We start from the raw sequence: 21,338 nt of genomic DNA, 5'->3' as shown, positions 1-21,338 counted from the left end.
ATTGAAGCAGCAGCAGCAGCAATTATTTCTCATAAATGAATGAGTATTAGTGGCACTGCCATCTCTGGCAACGCCTTATTCAACGAACTGGCAACACTGTTCACTGGGTCCCAACTACACTCTGAACAAAACAAGTTGAGACTTGGACAACATATCCATGTTGCCAAATTGTGCCGAATTAAAATTTTTCCATGCAATCCCAGCATATGTCTAGATGAATTCTATTTGACAACACAGTCGTAGAATTTTATTACTATCCAGTCACATGGGCTTGCATGAAACGATTGAAATTTTGCAACACGAATATTACAGTACGCGTCCCGTAGCTTTTCCTCCGTGACTTTGAAACGGCATATAGACAAGGTATGGTTCGCGGGGTGATATTCACGGATTTGCAAAAACATCAGGCTTAAGAGACCCTAGAGGGAGGAAGCTCCCATCACACAGAGATTCACACTGAATGAGAGAGTTGCAACGTATCACAAACAATGGAAAGAGCATGTTAATCGAACGTCAGCTGATAGGCTGTGTTGTGCTAAAAGGACGTAACTCCAAAAAGCTTCTTGTGTATATTTTCGGATGCAACACGTTGTTTTTGAGAAGATACAGAAGAGCATCTGTTGCTTATCAAAAGATACATTGAAGCTTTTTGTGTATCTTTTCGGATGCAACACATTGAGAAGATACAAAAGAGCATCTATTGCTTATGGAAAGATAAATTTTCAAAAATGTTTGATGTTTTTGAACGGGTAGTATCGTAGTCTAGTGGCCCCCCGCCAATAGGCAAAGCTACAGGACCCGGACTATATAAGTCCAGGTGTCAACTTGTTTTATTCAGATATGGGTGTTTCAGTCGTAATATGACCAGAATCTACTAATTTAACCTACAACTGCTTTCTACTAGGGGTGACTGAACCCATAATGTTGCTATTGTGCAAAAGTCTCAGTTCTCTACTGAGATGAAGAGAGATTTACGTTTTAATGTCAGCATCTGATCAACATTGGTTTGCTATCCTTGTCTAACATTAGACAAAGCAGATAGCTCCATCCTCTTCCAACCCCACACCGCTGCTAAATTACTACGAATGTTTGTAAGCTATGTAAGTAAGAATATTCTGATCTCAATTATGAAAATGTGTTATCAAATAATGATAATATAATTACATTTTCTTGGTAAATATAATAAATTTGAGATAGAATTGACCATTATTTACAAGAACCAGCATTTAATATTGGACAATATTCAGGGATGACTTGAAAATCAACTTTCTACTATGGTGGAAAAGGGAACGTGACAACTATATGTTTTTCTATGAAATCCTCTGGCCCGGTTGCACAAAAGCCGGTTAAATTCTAATCGTGATTGATTCCACAAGGATTAAACAAAGAAGGCTTCTCTTATTTGTGTTTTATTTTTGGTTCAACACTTTTCTTAATAACTCAATATTTTCAAGTTCTGAGAGTTTATTGAATGTAATCATTCTATTATATTCGGTTTTTAATCAAATCAAATTCAAAATTTCTAGTTTATTTATTACTGGAGTGAAAAGTGGACTCAAATCAATTTAAGTGGATAGCATAACCTATAATTTTCATTCATTAGTAACTCTACCTTCATTGTATTATCATTCATCCCATCATCATCACCTAGGCTTAAAATACTTCTAGAAAGTCGCCTTTGTAAAATAATGAATAATTGACTCTTGTGAAATTAATCACAGTTAAAATTTAACGGGATTTTTTGCAACCGGCGCTCTGACTTTAAAACGTAAATCTCAGAATAATAGCAATGGAGACACAATATAGTGAAATCGCAATATGAAAAACTACCCACAGTACCATGACTTACTTTAGATAACTATCTATAGTAGGCTATGACAGTACAGATTTTAAGAGTTTGTTGATTTTTTAAACTTTTTTGAGTTACAAGTGAGGTTGTTTTTTTTGTAAAATCAGCAGTTATTTAATATTCTGCCCACCCACTCAACGTATTTACTCTAGATTCAAATACAAATTATTTATTTGCATTTTCATTCATTTAAATTTTTTTCACAACATGTAAAGAATTTCTGCATTGTCAATCAACGTCATCAGAAATTTCAGACCTGACAGACTCATAGAAATATAATTATGTATATTTAGAAATGTATGTATATAAATGCGGAACTATATCTCATAGCCAACCATTACAATACCTTATGCGTTGTTTTTATGTTTTTTAGTTAAAATATTTTTTCACTTGTTTGTAATAAGTGCAGTGTATTTAGCAGATGAGGACTTTACATTTGTCTAAAAATATTGTAATCCAATAATTTATTTACATTCAGTTTTATTTGGTAATAAAGTATTGTATTGCAACAGTTGTGTAATAATGGATTTCATATAAATTAAAGATTTTTTCAATAAACAAATTTTGTAAATTAATGGGTGAAAGGAAATTGAGAAATAAATTCAAGAAAAAAGTATCAACAGTAAGAAACTTGAAATAAGTTGATAGCAGCTGTTTTAAAAATTCTACAGAATTGCACAAAAACGTGTTAAATTTTGAAAATGATTAAATTCTACGAGAGCCAATCAGGGGATGTTTTTCTAAGAAAGCTTCTCTGTTGGTTCTCGTGGCATTTAATCAGGATTAAAAGTTAACAGAGGTTAATCGATTTAACCGGGTGTGAATCTATGATGTTATATTACTGGTAGTGAGACATGTTTTCATCAAGAAACGTAGTCACTGGATTGAACTAAAATTTTCCGAATAATTATTTGAAAAATTGTGGGATATTAATCAGAGGAATTTCTAAGATACATTCGTCGAAATATTGTTTATCGAATTTGCAAAAAAAAATTCATTTACTTCGAGTTATTATTTGAAACTGGAATAAATTTCTTCTGCATTGATATTCTAAAGAATCTATTACAAATTCGATAGACAACACCTTGAAGAATATATCCTCAAAATGTCATGAATTTTGTATATTGAGTTTCTCATAAATTTCTCTGTATATTTAGATGTGTTTTAACTTATCTATTTGTACAAATAAAAGTATTATTATTATACTATTAATTTAATTATATAGCCTATTTGCTATCAATTCTGAAATTACTTTTTCAAAGATTTTCACTTTAGGTGCCTATATTTCAGAAAAAAATCAAAAAACGTTTCTATAATGAAATTTAGGTTATTTTGATTACTTGAAAGTATGAAAATGAAAAGTCTTTGAAGAATGTCAACAGGACAGTTTCCAAAAAACCTGTTGCACAGCCTTAATCCTGTGTGAAGCAGTATGTTATCTTCAAAAGTTTATTTTGTTGTTATATAACTTACCAAAGGTAAAATAAAAAGTGATGATAGATTGATTCTAGAATAAATATAACATAATAATAAATCAATTCTATCTTGGCTTATAAGTTCAATATTGAGTGAACATGAGAAATAGGTTGATTATTGAGATATCTGTAAGGTTAGAAAATGAAACTTTCTATATCAGGGGAATTATTGCAACCATCTCTGAATTATACTTGAACAAAGTGGTTTAGTAGAATAATAATTATTCTTAGGAGTATAAGGAGTAATAATTATTATAATAGATAATTAAATTATTAGTGAAATTTTGGCTATTTTCCCTGTGTTTGCATTGAAAATTGGACATAATTTTATAGTGGAAGAAACATAACCTACCTAGGCCAAAACTGTTGTTTAGGGCTAAACCTATTGGTTCTCGTTTATTTATTGACATTATTTTGTGCATTTATAAAAAATAAATTATTTATTAATATGTTAATAATAAATTCCTCAACTCTCTACTATGATGAAAGAAATAATATAAAAAACAACCAAAATTCATTATAAACAAAAAATGAAAACTTGTATAAGCAAATGAAAAAAACGAAAAAATATTTTGTTTCAGCAACAATACTTTATTACAGATAATTATACAATATTTATTTTATACAAATATCAATTGCGACTAGCATAAAATATTTACTTTAAAACAATCAACACAATTTTCTCAGAAAAACATTTTCAATGATTGATAAATAACTACCACTAAATTTCTTTCAATAGCAATGGCAACAAAATATACCTAGACTAAATCTATGCAAATGTACATATTTTCTTGCTAACTTATTAATCTTTTTTACAATAATTGAAACATTTTTGGCGGGGAATATGGTTAAAGGATTGAATAGAATAATATTGTGAATGAATTTCACAAATTTATTCGTTGTGACTATATAAATGATCTATAAAAAACAAATCTGGATAAGAAGATATTATGGAAGTAAATGTTTGAAACAATGAATAAAGATCAGGATCGTCTACTCAAAATATTTATCAGTGAGTTGATTTTCAACACACGAGTACCAAAATTTACTATGTAAAACCGGCGATAATATTATAATAAACAGTAAAAAGAAGGAAGTTCAGTAACCGAAAACAATCTACAAAAAAATAGTTGTTATTTTATCAAATTAATCTTACGAAGATCACTTCTTCATAATTCACTCAATAAGTCTAACAACAATAAAATTATAATTTAATTGGAAATACCATTTCAAATTTTTTTGAGATATTTCGCTGAATAATTCTCACAATATTATAATTATTAAAATATACTAATCCAAATATTTTATTCTGGATAAATATATTGGCAAGATTAATTCACTCATAACATTCAGTATTTTATTATGATTCAGTTGAGCAAATAGCTCAGATCCTGTACCATTCATTGATGAATATTAAGATTTTTCTGAGACTGTTGAAAATCCAGAATAAAAATTTTATTCACGTTTCAAAGTCGTTAGATTTCATAGGAGAGCATAGTTGCCACGATTCCTTTTCCAAAGGAATATTATTAAAGGATTATTGTAAATTTTCTTCTAATAAAAGTTGTTCTAGTAAATTTTCTTCTTATTAAAGATGATAGTTGTGATCCCGTGCATCTGACAATCAATTATTGTTGATATTTCTATTTCCAATAATACATTTCATTGATCAATAGCATATATTTTCAATGATTTAATAATTTGTCTAATGACTGACAAAGTGAGCGAACCAATGTTAATCGGATGTTTTAACTTTAGAATGTGACTCTCATTATAGACTAGCACGTCTAGATAGCATGTCATAATATCTAGCACAGATGTGAATTTGCTAAAAAGAAATAGCTTCATATGCTTTGGATCTGCTAAGACTTTTTTCAAGTATTGTTGATACCATGTCGAACGGTGATATTTATGGATAGAACATTTATAAATGTATTATCTTTCCAAGATATTTCCAAACGTATCAAATTTTAACGATATCTTTGATATTTCCTATTTTCTCAATAAACTTGTCGAAGAAAACGAGAATTTTCCATAAGAGAATACCATGTGGAAGAGTATAAATTAAAACTAATTGAAAACTAGTCAACTTAATATGAAATACTCGGATCATTTCAACTCGAATATTGGAATACATCATAGTTTATAGGAAAGAACTCTGTCAATAAAAACATTTTACTTAAATGGGCTACTTAAAACAACAAATTAATAAAAACAATATAAAAAACTTGTAGTACCCTTTATTATTAAAAACTTTAAAATGACCTAAGTTAGGGTCGAAACTAGTCATTGAAATATTAAAAGTTTTTAATAATAAAGGGTACTACAAGGTTTTTATATTGTTTTTATTAACTCTGTCAATATTTGAATAAAAAGAGTGATGTGGAATTAAAATTTTCAGGTAAATTAACAGTCTCAAACTAAATTCTCCATAACTAGTTAAAAATCCATTGAAAAAACTCAAGTGTATCAAGTCAATTGATGAAATTAAATCATCTGATTTGCTAGACGCTTAGATTAAATAATAAAAGAATTGACAAATTAATACTATAAGCATAGCTGTAAGCTATGAGAAGGATTGTTGAAAGACCTTCAGATATTTGGATTTTGGAATTCAGATTATTGGAGTCCATCAGAAATTAAAAAGTTAGCTTGATGAAGCGAGAGTCAAAAAACAATAAATACAGTCACTGATACCACTATAACAAAACTCAAGACGTAAAATTTATTGGAAACTTTAAATTCCAGCTATTTAAAACAGATCATCAAATCAAGCTTCATAAAAGATTAAAACAATAAAATAACATTAAGAATAATTAAAATACAGTAGAAACAAACGTATTGAACCAGTTAAACAATCAGCAATCAAATATTCAGTTACCTAGAAAAAATATCGTTCAGTATAGTATCATAACAACAATTTTGGCAAAGCCAGTGAGTTTAAAATGTTACTTCTAATAAATTCTGCTGGAATTAAAAAAACTAAACACTTGCTTTTGAATTATTAAACTGTAAATTTATGCTGCAATCCACGATGAAATAAATGTTAAGCTGATATTTTATTCAACTGCTTACGAAAACTTTACGTGATATTTAATAATGCTTTGTTTATCATTATTTAAAGAATTGACAGTCGATTTTGGATGCTTTTTGTGAGAGTATTATAATTGAATAGCTTACATATAATTATCTAACATGATAATAGTATCATCATAATTACATTTATTAAGACAGCAATCGGTTTTTCCTCAGTATTTCTCCTGTTGATCCAACAGTTATTCTATTGTTTTATTATTTGACTGGAATTTATATAATAATGTCAAAATTTTTATTACTTAGGCTATTATTCTGACTAATTATCAATTGTACGGTAAGATAATAATAACGATTATTATGGAGTTCACAGTAAAAACTATTTGGATTTTATCAATAGAGCGGAAACTTTCTGTGAGTTACGAATGTCTTAGTGGAACGTGAATGTAAAATTAAAACCTGGCAAAAAATGATTCTGGAGAAAGAATGTGGTTGAGAATAATATTTTTATGAATTGAAAAAAAATCAAGAAAAATTACAGTACACAATAAGAATTTTAATCATTTTTTATACATTGAGAGACAACTGTACGTTTTCTTATTTTGACAACAGTTTAATAATAACTCTGTTTTACTATCTACTATACTCTTTATGATGTAAATTATACTGACTTGGTGTAACATGTATAAGATAGGTAATACAATGTATTTCAAGTCGGAAGTTACATCAATTATTAGAGTATAAAAACTGTAGTTTCCTCTGATAAGAAACTACAATAATTGAATAAAAATCAGGAACAAGTCGATTAACTCTCAAAACTTTCAAAATTAGGCAAAAGCCAAAGCTTTTAGCATAGAATTGAATGAGAAAGCTGTACTAATAAGAATGAATTAATTGGGCCCGTTCTGTGTACATAGAATGTGGTAAATTGTCCGATTCACAATTTACCAGGTGAAAAGTTCCTCGTCCCATGGGAAGAATTTTGACAGATTCTGTACCAGAAACCAGTTCCAGTTCCAAGTTCCTGCCCCACAGTCGAAGCCTGGTAAATTGTTCCAACTAGGTACAGTTCCAAATATCCGAGCTCTCATTGGTCGATTGAATTTTGTAGTCTCTGCTTCTCTGCGGCTGCGCATGCGCTGATAGCTTGCTTACCATAGCATAGCCATAGAATACATAACCAACAAAATTATGTTTGATAACCATTCGTTAAATGAATTTTTCTCTATAGAAAATTTGAGAGTAATGGAATGAAAGAAATTCACACTTTTCTAGACGGTAAGTTTGTAAAACAGCCTTCCTTCATTCACGCAGCTAGTGAACGACTCATTTTGGTGTAAATCAACTTTATAAGTGCGTGCCAAAAGCTTGAACCAACGATTTTGAAATGGCGTTCCATGGGAACATTTTACACTAGTCACGTGATTGGAACTGGAACAATTTACTGTACACAGAACGTATACAATAAGAATATTAAACCTTCAACATTTCTCACTAGACATTCCTAATCACACCATCTCTACTCCGATATTTATTTCATCACAAGCAATTGAAATTTAGTCACACACATTTATATAATATCAGTAAACTTACAGTACTACTCAAACAGAAGTACTCCGTGTAATATTTGTTTGTGTATCTGGGTATCATTAATAATTTAAATATCAACAACTATAGAACACTATATATGCAAGAATGCAAGCGGCAGGAGAAACAATAGATAGATATAGTATATTATACAATAATTACGATGTAGACGTTCAATAATTAATAATTAGTATAATAATAACAGTGACTGAATATCATCAGAATAATCATTTTTAGCGCTCTTCGTTCAAGGATGCCCCTTCTCCTCCTCCTCATCCTTGCACGATAATAGTAATAATTCTAGAGCTATTCGCTTGCGCTTACTTCTTCTGTTTACCGTGATGTGTTGCGGGATTCGTTGCCGCTTACGGCAGCGGGACGACGACTTGGACATAAGAGACGGGAAAGTAGCCGGTGCGTCCGTTGAGGCTGCCTTCGAACCAGTTCTCGTCGACAGCCTGAGTCAGCAGAATTGTATCACCTTCCTGCCAGTCAGACAAAGATAGATTAAGAGAGCTATTTATTCATGTAAGTTACAATATATCCTGGCTTATATACTAATCTATAATCTACAGAGTGTTTGAGAACTCCATACCAATACTCTAGGGCATTGTTCCTGGGTGAAAAACATATCTAAATATCATATTTAAATTGTCCGCAAGTCTTCAGTTACTCACACAGCGACCATTTTGCTTTTTTCACTTATTATTTTTTTCTAAATAATGGTTGAACATACGAAATTGAAACTTTGCAGGATCATTTATGAGAACTAGACAAAGCTAGAAAAAAATTATGATAATTTTTCAAATTCATAAAACAAAATGGCGGCTATTTAAAATTTTGTTTCTTGAATAACTCAGAAACTGTTGGTTTTAAAAAACTTCATAATAACTTTTTTAGCAAATTTAATTGCCTATCGATTGGTACCAAATTTTTCAAGATTGTACCAATACTTACTGAGATATGGTAGCCTTAGTGATAGGTGACCACTGAAAGTTTGTTGCAGTGCAAACTAAGGCATGCTGATAGAGTCGCCTCAATGATCCAAAAATTTCTATTTGCATAACATGTTAATTGAAGCGATTATAGGCCATTTAAAATAATAAAATAATCCTCTAAAGGTGGGTCACCAACCACTAAAGCTGCCATATTTCAGTTAATATTGGTTCAATCTTAAAAATCTGGTACCAATCGATAGGCAATTAAATTCACTAAAAAAAGTTATTCTTGTAGAGTTTTTATAAAATCAACGGTTACTGAGTTATTTAAGAAACAAAATTTCAAATTGCCGCCATTTAGTTCTACGAATTTGAAAAATTATCATAATTTTTTTCTAGCTTTGTCTAGTTCTTATAAATGATCCAGCAAAGTTTCAATTTCGTATGTTCAACCATTATTTAGAAAAAAATAAGTGAAAAAAACAAAATGGCCGCTGTGTGAGTAACTGAAGACTTTCGGACAATTTAAATATGATATGATATGTTTTTTACCCAGGAACAATGCCCTAGAGAATGCAATATGAATAACGATGATATAACTACATAAATCGGCGGTGTTTCAACAAATAATTGTCGCCTCTCTGGAAAGGATATGATATAATATTCTTCCCATTAACACACGACCGAGAGAGAGAGAGCAACATTTCATGGGAAACTTGAGAATTGCATAGAATTCAATAGGAAACTTTTAGCAGATGATGAATTTTAAAAGATAATTTATCACTTTTGTACAGTAAATGGTTAATTCTGTATTTTCTTGAAAAATTAGGTACTTATTGCACTCTTAGGTACTCTTTTCACTTATTCAACTTACTTTAAAATCTAACTTACTTTAAATCCAAGTTCTCCAGGGTTCTCCGGTTCGAAATCGTACAGGGCTGTGCAACATGGCGACTTTCCTCCCGCATTCATCGGAGTTCTAGCTGGAGAACTTTTAACTGGAGATGGCAATGGAGAAGCTGCAAAATATAAAAGTAAAAACTCAATAACAAACTTTAAAAAAAATTTAATTCAACAAAAAAATAAGAAAGACAAGCTTATTCAAACCTTTCTAATTTCTTCATGATGTGTTCTAATGGATTCAATTAAACTACATCAATATGTATTTCATTTGAAAATATTTGAAATTAAAAAATTTAAATTGAAATTTATTTACAACACTGACATGTTCTACAATATTATTATAATACAATAATTATTAAGAATTAAGCCCACTGTTCTCCTCTCCCAATTATTGTATGAGATTTGTACTTTTATAATATTTGAAGTGAATTTTATTTAAAATTTGTTTTATTCTAATTATTCTTTTAGATTGTGATTTGGTGTAGAAATTGAAATGGACATAACCTATGTATAATATTTGCAAAAATTGAAACTAAATTAGGAAATTGAAGAAGTTTTAGGCAATTGCCTATTTTTTCTTTTCCAATCATTGTATTGTTTGTGCTAACCTAATAAATATATTTTCCCGTCAATGATATTAAAGTCAATCAATATTATTATAATACAATAATTATATAAAACAGGATCATTGACGGAAAAATATTTATTAGGTTAGCATAAACAATACCGTACAATGATTGGAAAAGAAAAAATAGGCAATTGCCTAAAACTTCTTCAATTTCCTAATTTAGTTTCAAATTGTGCAAATATTATACATAGGTTATGTCCATTTCAATTTCTACACCAAATCACAATATGAAAGTATAAATTGGAATAAAACAAACTTGAAATAAAAGTACAAATCTCATACAATAATCGGGAGAGGACAATAGTAGGCTTAATATTTCTCGACAAACATATATTTTTAAATTAAGATTGAATTCACATTGACATGCAATTAAGTTACTGAGTAGTTTAGTTGAACGAGCGTATTATCGAGAGCCGATTTGGGGCTCGAGTAGTTGTCCGTTTGAGTGTATGTTCGACGATTGCTTTATAATGCATTCATCAATAAAATTCAAATTTTGAACACATATTCTTTGAGATATTATATAGATCGAGTTCGTTGGTCAACGAAATTGACTCATTCCTTCGTCCTCTTCGACGATATAACAGGATTACATTGAAAGTGCATAAGAAAAAATGTGTAATAATTTATCACATTACAAATTACAAATCAGCTGTCAGCTGGATAATGAATTGCATGCAATTAAACTTCAAAGCCATTTCACCCCACACAGCACCGTATTGCGCATGCTCAGGTAACGTTTCCATTCAATCAGTTATTTGAATGTAACGTTCTTTGTGATGACGGTTACTGAGCACTGAGATTGGACATTTCGAATAATATCGAAATATCGCGAATTGAAAGCAAAAATCTAACCTCCCTATCTTTCCCATGACCTTGTAAAAATTCTCACTCATTTCATGATGTGAGTTGAATCTTACCGGCACATAATCAGCTGATCGATACTCGGTCGCAATCAGCTGACCGTTGCCGTTACCGGGTCAATACTCTGAATGCTAGGTTTTGATGATGCATTAATTGAACTACTTCTCTTGAATTTCTACTGCTTTCAATAGAAAAGCTATCAATCAGCAGCATTTTGAGCGAGCTCTCCAGCCTAGGGGCTTACTAGTTTTACAAAGTGCCGGTTGCACAAAATTCGTTTAAATTTTAACTGTGATTAATTCCACGAGAACCAATCAGAGAAGCCGTCCTTTCAAAAACGCCTTCTCTGATTGGTTCTTGTAGAGTTAATCATGGTTAAAATTTTACCGGCTGTTGTGCAACCGGGCCAAAATGTGTTCATTAGACAGATGAAATTAAATTTATGTTGTACATACAAATAAAAATACTGCTACACATCAAAGCATGGTGCAATAATCAGAAAATTAACAATAATTGAAGATTGAAATTCCTTACAGATAAGTTAGATAAGAAAAATATGTTAATCTCACATTGACAGGTTTCCCCTCGCACCAAAGACCTTAAAGAGATATAGACCCACAATGCCTATGCCTTCCCAATGATAGCTCTTACTTGAAATTGAAGGCCGCCATTGAGGTATTTTAGCAGGAGATATTATATCTATATATTTGTAATATTATAGATTACAAAGGCATTGGTATGTAATAATCTTATTCTTATAGGTTGCCCCCTCAATAGCCGATTTCAATTCCAAGTACGACACTAGCGCTGCATGTGAGTCTATGCATCTTTAAGGTCTTTGCCTGGCACTTTCACAGAATGTCTTTATACAAAATAGATTTAGTTTATTAAGTCAGTCACATATATAATAGATTATAGATAATAGATAAATGGTAAAAGATTAAATCTATTAAGGCAATCACACAATGTCTTTATACAAAATAGATCGTCTATTCTTCTCTATAAAAATAAACATACTTTTACACATTGAAGCATGGTGCAATAATCAAAGTAATGATTAAGCAGTCACACATAGATGAAATCGCTTAAATTGTACCAATAGGTATCTCAAAATGTTGTATTTACATTATCCTCAAGCAAATGTAACAAAGCCTATCGTGAATAGGCTTCTCTATGCTTCAATCATTTTAACTTTGTTGTAGTTCTGACACTGTGTTACTTGTAAATATTTGAAAAACACTTACTTTTGTTGGAGTATTGAGGAATGCATTTCACTCCTGAAGAGGAGCTTCATCAGCCTGACACCAGGGGCGCTTGCTTTTATGGGTTGGACTGTGTGGCCAAAATGTGGGTAATTATTACATTCGATTTGAAGTTTATTTGATAATTTATTAAATTGGATTTGTCATTTTTGAGGTATTTGAAAATTTCGTATTGTTCTAGTGTGTTGAGTCTCTGACTTTTTTGGAGAATGTGTAGGATTTCAATGTCAACAGCATTAGAACAATACGACATTTTCAAACACCTCAAAAATGACAAATCCAATTTAATAAATGATCAAATAAACTTCAAATCGAATGTAATATTTTCCCACATTTTGGCCACACAGTCCAACCCATAAGAGCAAGCGCCCCTGGTGTCAGGCTGATGAAGCTCCTCTTCAGGAGTGAAATGCATTCCTCAATACTCCAAGAAAGTAAGTGTTTTTTCAAATATTTACAAGTAACACAGAGTCAGAACTACAACAAAGTTATTATAAAGTGTTTCGTCATGGAAAGCAACTTCAATTTCAATAATTTTGCTTGATGGCAAAAAAACCCTATTCTAAGTCAAATTTGAAATCTCATGCCTTCATTGAATAGAAATGATTAGGTTGTGAAAAAATTATTAAAAGCATGAAGTACCCTTTTATGCAAATAAAAGCCCATACAAGTGAAGTGATGTTATGATTAGAGAATTATCAATGATTATAAAAATTTGGTATTGTCAATTTTTCACTATTTCTTTCTTATCAGAGTATTTTAGTATGGATGAGGAGAGAGAAATACTGAGCAGTTAAGTCTAGTTTATTTTATAGCTGTTGACAATAGACGAAAAAGCAGTATCTGTATTATTTGTGAGTATAATTTAGAGAATTGACATTGTAATTTAGTTTAGATCTTCATTTAATTGAAATTCGAATCTCTGTTGTACTGTGTTTGTGTTGTACTGTCAGACTGTAGGACATTCTGATGATGATCGACAACAGGTCGTTTCGATCGTCACCACCAATGTAAGTGCATTTTCACTTGAAAGGTGTTTTTTTTTTTTTTAAATTCAAGTTTGAAATTTGAAGTTTCCAATAGTATATAATCATAGAGAAACAATAGCGTAAGTAGATATCCCATGGTATAGGCCTATAGGGCGTTTATGTCGCAACTTTTACTGTTATCTCAAGCCGATTACTGTCGATTATTGTCAATTTTTACTGTTTTGACCGGGTAAGAGTGTATGAACCGCACAATATTAGAGACTACCAGAGTCATAAAGCTTCACTGGAAAGAAATACGAGGACTATAGGCTTGAGATAAGAGTAAAAGTTGCGATATAAACGCCCTATACCATAGGATATCTACTTATGCTATGTTTTCTCCATGATATGTTTATTTGATTAAACAAGGGGTCCAAGTGACTTGGATCTCTGGTTTACAGGACGACGGTTGCTTGTATCCATAAGATTAAATTTAACCTTGATTAAGCCATGCCAACAAGCAAAAGATACCTCAAGAACCAATTAGCGAATCGGATAATATTGCAATGAGGTCATTAATCATAGTTCAATTGCTGGTAAATTTGATAGATTTATATGTAGCTAGACAATAGACTGTTTGTTTGGTAAATGTTTGGTAAACAAGGGGTACAAGTGATACGTCTTATCACTATTTAGCTGATAACTGAGAAAGGAAAGCAGTTTGAGACATTAACATTACTTACTGTACGTTTGATTTGGTAAAAGTATACTGAATAGGTATCGGAATAGGTGAATATCATTTCTATATTCATTTCATGAATGAAGAATTAATTAATGTAAGTAAACTTCAGGCTCAATTTTCTCGAAACTAACAATAAGTCACTTGGACCCCTTGTATTAAAACCCCTTCATATAATGTACCTAGGTCCACACTAAAAACAAAAAGCACTTATAGTCATTCCTATTCTTTATAATAATAGAGCTAATATTGATAAATTATTGGAAAAATGACTGAAACGCTCGCCTTAAACATTATTCGAGGTTTTGAGATACGCTTTGTTATAATTTGAGCGAGGATAAAAAAGAAGAAAAAAAGTGATTAATACAAACCATTCTGCGACAAAGAAGAATTTGGCCTTCCAGCTCCAGCCAAATCGAGCTGATTTGGCTTGGAGTGAACAGGCGAAGATGGCTGAGAGCCTCCTTCACCACGGCAGCACAGTGGCAAAGCAACCGTTACAATTAACAACCATGAATAGCACACACAGACATAGAGTGATCCGAAACTCGTGCAACCCAAACCAACCTAACCTAATCTAAACATTAGGCACCTATGGCTCGGTACCTATAACCTAATCCAACACATTCCAATTGAAATAATTGATTCAGGCTTACCACTAACGTTACGTTAGACATGAGCGATATGTCTGTACAGTCGAAAATCTGAACATGAGTGACTGTGGCTTTGATGTACAGTACGCGTCCCTTAGCTTTGCCTACAAGACTTTGAAATAGAATAGAATAGAATATCTTTATCAGACTCAATAGTACATCACAATTTGACATATAGGCCAGTCAAATGGCATACAGGCAAGTTATGGTTCGCGGGGTAATATTCACGGCTTTGCAAAAACATCAGGCTGCAGAGACCTGGATCCCTAGATGGAGGAAGCTCCCTACAGAGTTTCCTTGAAGGAATCTCCCTACACACTGTGTTTCTTAATGAATGAGAGAGTTGCAACGTATCACAAACAATGGAAAGAGCATGTTGAACAAATGTCAGCTGATAGGCTGTGTTGTGCTAAAAGGACATGACTCCAAAAAGCTCCTTATGTATCTTTTCGGATGCAAAACAATGTTTTTGAGAAGATACAAAAGAGCATCTGTTGCTTTTGGAAAGATTCATTGAAGCTCTTTGTGTATCTTTTCGGATGCAACACGTTACTTTTGAAAAGATACAAGAGAGCATCTGTTGCTTTTGGGAAGATACATAAAAGCTCCTAGTGTATCTTTTCGGATGCAAAACGTTGCTTTTGAGAATATACAATAGAGCATCTGTTGCTTATGGAAAGATACATTAGTGCTCTACACATTAGATACAGTAGAGCTCTTTGTGTATCTTTTCGGATGCAACACGTTGCTTTTGAGAAGATACAAAAGAGCATCTGTTGCTTATGGGAAGATACATTTTCAAAAATGTTCGATGTTTTTGACAGTTGTAGTCCAGTGGCCCTCCACCAATAGGCCAAGCTATAGGACCCGAACAGTACATTGGACATGTGCGATATGTCTGCACAGTCGAAAACCTGTACGTTAGTGGCTGTGGGTTCAACGCATTTCAGCAGGAAAAAAACTGCTGAACGAGTTTGAGGTTAGGTTTTATATTACTCTATTACTCTTCATTTATTTGCTGCTCAATTTTTTGTGATTACCTTATTTTTGTATCATTATCATATATGTAATGTTCCAGTGATTCAATTGTTGTTATTGGTGGTTTATTTTTAGTTTGTAACTGTTGAATTCGTTTCTATTGATGGAAACCTCGTAGAGTGAGTAGAGTTAGTGTCTATCATGTCAGATGTATTTGAATGATCTTCTGACAGACCTATTGCTCATGACTAATGTTAGTGGCCAGCCAATTACCAAATTTAAAAGTATCAGTACCAAAAGTGTGAATTACACTAACAAACAAAATTCAATATCAAATTATACAGAGTGTTTGAAAAAGAACTCCCTAGTTATGATGTGTTATAGAATCTGTAAAGATTTATGTAGGCTACTCTATTCTAGTTTGTGATGTTTGATTCAGTGAAAAATCCGAGACATAAACCATTTACGGGAAAGAATCGTCACGGCGGTTGGGACAGTTACACCTGATATGTTGGTGAACACATGGCGAGAACTTGAATATCGTCTCGATGTGTGCAGGGAAACAAAAGGATCCCATGTTGAAGTGTACTGATGTTGAACAAAACTTGAATGTTCTCTCTTTCATTGTATGCACTTGTTGGTGAAGTTTTCCATTGATTTGCACATTATAAATTTATACCTAAAACTAGGGAGTTCTTTTTCAAACACCGTGTATTTTACAGATTTACCTGTCACTTCAAAAATTGGGTTGAGCTATTTTGGATCACTCTGTATAACAGAACACACACATTCACATGCAACCATAGAAGCCAGGTAACTCGACAAATGAAAATTCCACAGAAAATACTATTTTAAATAAGAAAATAGAGGGACTTAAAAATCAGACATTTGGTGCTATATGTATGAATGTTACTTGAACCCATACAACATGGGAAAAAATTGGTTTTAATCATTTTAAAAATGATTTTAACAACTGACCTGATTACAATTTGTTTGCTATTCTTGTCAGAATGTGGTGTCTTATCAAACACCACAACGTTGCCGAATCGTTTGTAGGCTACAAAGAAATATAGTGAACTACCAGAATATTTTATCTCAACTATGAATTTTATAATATTATATTTATTACTGAATATAGAGATAAAATTGATTATTATTGATAACAATCAACAATAATTTATATAATAATTATATGACTTGAATCAAATCTGTCCACTATAAAATGAAAAAAACTATGTATATAAGGGGTATTCACAATGTTGGAGATAGCTGGCTAAGTCGAGCTATTCGCTAACTCCAGTTATTTGCTAAGTCTGTGTTAACTCAAAGCTATAGTAGTACGTTGGAAAAAAATAGCAGATAGCGCAGGTTTGAGTCCGCTAACTCTTGCTAACTCTGTTAAAATGGTGGCCATATTTGTTTTAGTCATATTTGGTAACAAAAGTGAGGTTATAAACTTTGAGTTACACAAATTATCCGCTTGGAGAATGCTATTGAAGTTAGCTAATAGCAGATGGGTTTAGATGGGGCGTTCACAATCCAGAGTTATCAAATAGCACTTTAGCTGGCTAGAACAACATTGTTGATACCCCTATACTTGGGTTTCAAGTGTAACTGATACAAGTATTAGTCCAAGTAACATTCATGAATAGGGAACTTGAAAAAATTCATCAATTATTAGGAAGATCTGGAATAGTTATCGAACATACCAAATTTATAAAAAGAACACTTTAAAAAACAAGGGATTATGTGGAAATAAATCAAGCACATTTAAAAATTGAAATATATAAAGAATAAAATACACACCTAAAAAACCTAACACATGTAATAGATGTTCAAAGATATAAAGAATGAAATACACACCTAAAAAACCTAACACACATAATAATAGATGTTAAAAGTGGTTTTGTCTTTTTATAGATTAAAAGAGTGTGAAGCAACAGCATGTAGAAGGATAAAAATGACTGGATAATGGAAAAACGTTGATAAGAATAATAACTAGAGGAGGGGAATAAAACGTTGGAGGGGATAACTAGGATTGTAACTAGATACAGAACTCAATAATTGGACCGCGCTCACACTGGATACTAGATGCGGTTGTAAAGAAAATGTATCCTAACCTAACCTTTGCAATGACCTAACCCAACCTGACCCAACTTGACCCAACCTAACTAACCTAGAAGCGAGGCCATCTGCAATGAAGCATATAGTATAGCCACATTCAAACACCGAGCATTTTTCAAATACAAATTTTATCCATGTTGTACAGCATGCTGCTCAACATGTTAAATATGTTGTATAGTATGTTCAATTTAAATTAGTATTAATTGGGTAACAACAAGTTAGTGTCTCACAAAATAGTGATGCAAAAACTTGAATAAAAGCTGATTGTAATCAATAATGCAATAGTTGAGAAGAAATAACAGTAAAAATTATCAATTGATTGTAAAATTATAATAATGTGCAACCAGTGTGATAATATCAGATGACCAAGCTCACATGATTATGTTTGTTATTTTTGACATAGACATTCAATCTCAGCTGTTTTCCATGCATGAAATCAAGCCGGTAATCAGATGTTTGCAGAACAAATAAACATACGATTCTCATTACAGCATACTCTACTGTAATAAAACCATATGTTTTCTTTACAGTCGAGTATGTTTCCTAGTTCCGAAATAAGAACAGCAAAACTGATACAAAAAACCACCTTAGTGCTAAAGGTGGAAGTTTTGTCAACTTCCACAAAATTCCTGATTCGGAATTTGTAAACTAGGTTATGTTTATAGAATGCATGTAGTAACTTCAGAACAAGCAGGTAATGTTTTTTATTTCTCGATTATTCATCTTTAGATAATTATGACAAAAAATAGTGTTCGTTACTTGGACGTGAATGTCTTTTGCAGTGCTCAAATGAAATTCTAGTCGAGAAGCATCATTCTTGCCTGCAAAAGACCCCTTCCCATCCTTGTGACGTAAGATACTATTATAACTGGGAACATTTTATAATAATCTCATCACTTGTAATGATCTTCCATGATCTGTATATATGTATCATTCCTAGTTGAGAATGATATTGTATGTAACAATGTATGTATAATTTTGTTTAATAAAACTTTGATGGGAGTTATCACAAACAGTATAATAATAATAATAATTACAAAACGATTGTTGATTGCAAAATTAAATTCATCTTACTATTCTTATGTAGTGTGAGCGCGGCCTCATTCTAAAATATTCTGAAATATCTCATGAAATTACAGTATTTTTTTATTTTTTCACAGTATGTAATTCCAAATAAAAACTGCTCCACAAAGGAAAATCTGTGGAAATTATTTTACTATACTTGGTGAGTTTTCCCTCTAAATAAATTTAAATTTCTATTGCAATTGATAAATTTGGGTTGTTCTAAGATTGCAGGTAGTATAATAACAGTTAGTATTATGAAATATTGGTTCTACACTGTATAATATAAATAATTTGGAATTCATTCTGTGTATACATTGGAACATACGTACGTATGTTAAGGCAGTGCATCACGTTTTTGAAAAACGTTTCACTGGTGACCTTTTCAATTGTTTTCGATTTAAAAGTATACCTATGGGTATAGTATGAATACTAAATTATTATAGTAACGAGTTACCAAAATGAAATGAAGGGCACAGGGGAAAAACGAGCAATATTCTCAGCTTAGAAGGAGAAGGAGAAAAAGAAAAAGAAGCAAAAAAGATTTTGTGACTGATCGGTTTTCCTCTGTGCCCTTCAAATAATTTCTAAAAAATTATATATATTATATATATTATAAATATATATATTATATATTATATAAAAATTATATATATTATAAACACAATTTTAAAAAATAGGCATTACTTACTCTTCAAGATATACTACGGAAAAATTCGTTGGAAATTTATTTCTTTTTGGCAAGATGATGGAAACAAAATCGAAAAACTTTTTAAAAAATCACCAGTAAAAAGTTTCCAAACCCCTGATGAAAAACCTTATGGCTGTTCGGTACAATTTTTTTATTATTTAAATTGGATAATCTTTTTCAATATAATTGTTAACATCATTATAAGAGTGAGAAAAGTGGCAACTGAAATTTTCAAGTGGTCTAATAAGCGTAATTAACTTCTCTTAAAAATTCAAAAAATGTATCTTTCCAAACTAAAACATTTTATTCCCCATATCGTTCATAAATAAAAAAGTAACATTTTTTGTAAATTCGATAACTTGTTTATTTTGGCATTAATCGCGAAAAAAACGCATATTAGAACAAAGCCAATGATATACTTAATGTATTGAAAAAAACTCCAATGAAAATTTAAAACTGTTTATGATCTGGGAAGAAAACGGAGTTTAGCACTTCAACAACCCATAACTCGCTTATTAGACCACTTGAAAATTCCACTTTTTCTCACTCTTATAATGAACGATTTTAACAATTATATTAAAAAAGATTATCCGATTTAAATAAAAATAAAAAGGTGTACCAAACAGCCTTAATTAGTGCGATTTTATTGAATGGAAATTTGAACCAATGACTTATGACCAATGTGATAATCCATAGTGAAATGTACATCTACAGTGAATATTCAAAGCAAACACACGTACACACACCCACCCACATACCCTCAAGGACTCAACACCCCGCAAGAGTAGAACAAGCTGACAGATAAAAGAATATGTAAAATGAAACACACCAAAAAACATATTATAATAACTGAACATAAACATAAAACACATAAGAGTGATAATTTCGAGGTTGAGTGGTAGAAAGGACTTGAAAGTCCTAACCCCGCATAAAAATAATTTTTCATTTCATTTCATTTTCATAATTTAATTAGTAATAAATTTAGAAAAGAAACAAATGAGGAGATTACACAAATTAAGACAGAGGCTTTAAAATTATACAAATTATAATAGATTCTTTTCATATATTTAAATGGGGTCTCTTGAAGGTATAATTAGACAGAATATTACTAATGTAGTAACTTTCCTTCATTTTCTTCTAAACACTAAAGAAAATGAAAAAGGGAACTAGTAATTAATAATGAATACAGCCATAGTATTAACTAATCTTGGATTAGTTGGATTAGGACTGACAATTTCTCAGTATTTTTATTTAATATGAATAATTACCACAATATCAACTTCTCAACTACACAAAAAATTAGATTGATGTAGCTCTTCGATGGTTAGTATCACAAAATAAGCATACAAAACTCGCAAATAAATAAATACCTCTATCATGTTAAGAGTCAAACGATTACAGAGCTGCCACATACAGAGTGGGTGAAAAGTCCGAGAACGGCTTAATATTTCATACACAAAGGTAATTTGACGGTGGGTGTGATTGGGAATCCTACTCAAATTGAAAAACTACTTTATAATGACTTTAAAAATCTGGTCCGCCATCTTGGATCCGCCATATTGACTGCTACTTAATTTTTTTAAA

At 31.4% G+C, this 21,338-nt stretch overlaps 1 protein-coding gene across 1 annotated transcript in view; it reads right to left on the bottom strand.

The window, feature by feature from the left end:
* Positions 1–3,892: 3,892 nt before the first annotated feature.
* The window catches only part of LOC111048233 (endophilin-A), a 211,616-nt gene continuing 194,170 nt past the window's right edge, over positions 3,893–21,338 (bottom strand). The window contains exons 10-12 of the mRNA XM_039435807.1: positions 14,618–14,710; positions 9,774–9,901; positions 3,893–8,429 (exon numbers count right to left, since the gene is read on the bottom strand). Coding sequence (XP_039291741.1) covers positions 8,310–8,429; positions 9,774–9,901; positions 14,618–14,710 — 341 coding nt within the window. The 3' untranslated portion in view covers positions 3,893–8,309. The remainder of the gene's footprint in view (positions 8,430–9,773; positions 9,902–14,617; positions 14,711–21,338) is intronic.

The sequence above is a fragment of the Nilaparvata lugens genome, chromosome 9, assembly GCF_014356525.2.
Source record: "Nilaparvata lugens isolate BPH chromosome 9, ASM1435652v1, whole genome shotgun sequence".
In the NCBI taxonomy this organism is placed as follows: Eukaryota; Metazoa; Arthropoda; class Insecta; order Hemiptera; family Delphacidae; genus Nilaparvata; species Nilaparvata lugens.
Note: the sequence above shows the minus strand (reverse complement) of the source record. Positions and strands in the feature narration are given on the sequence as shown.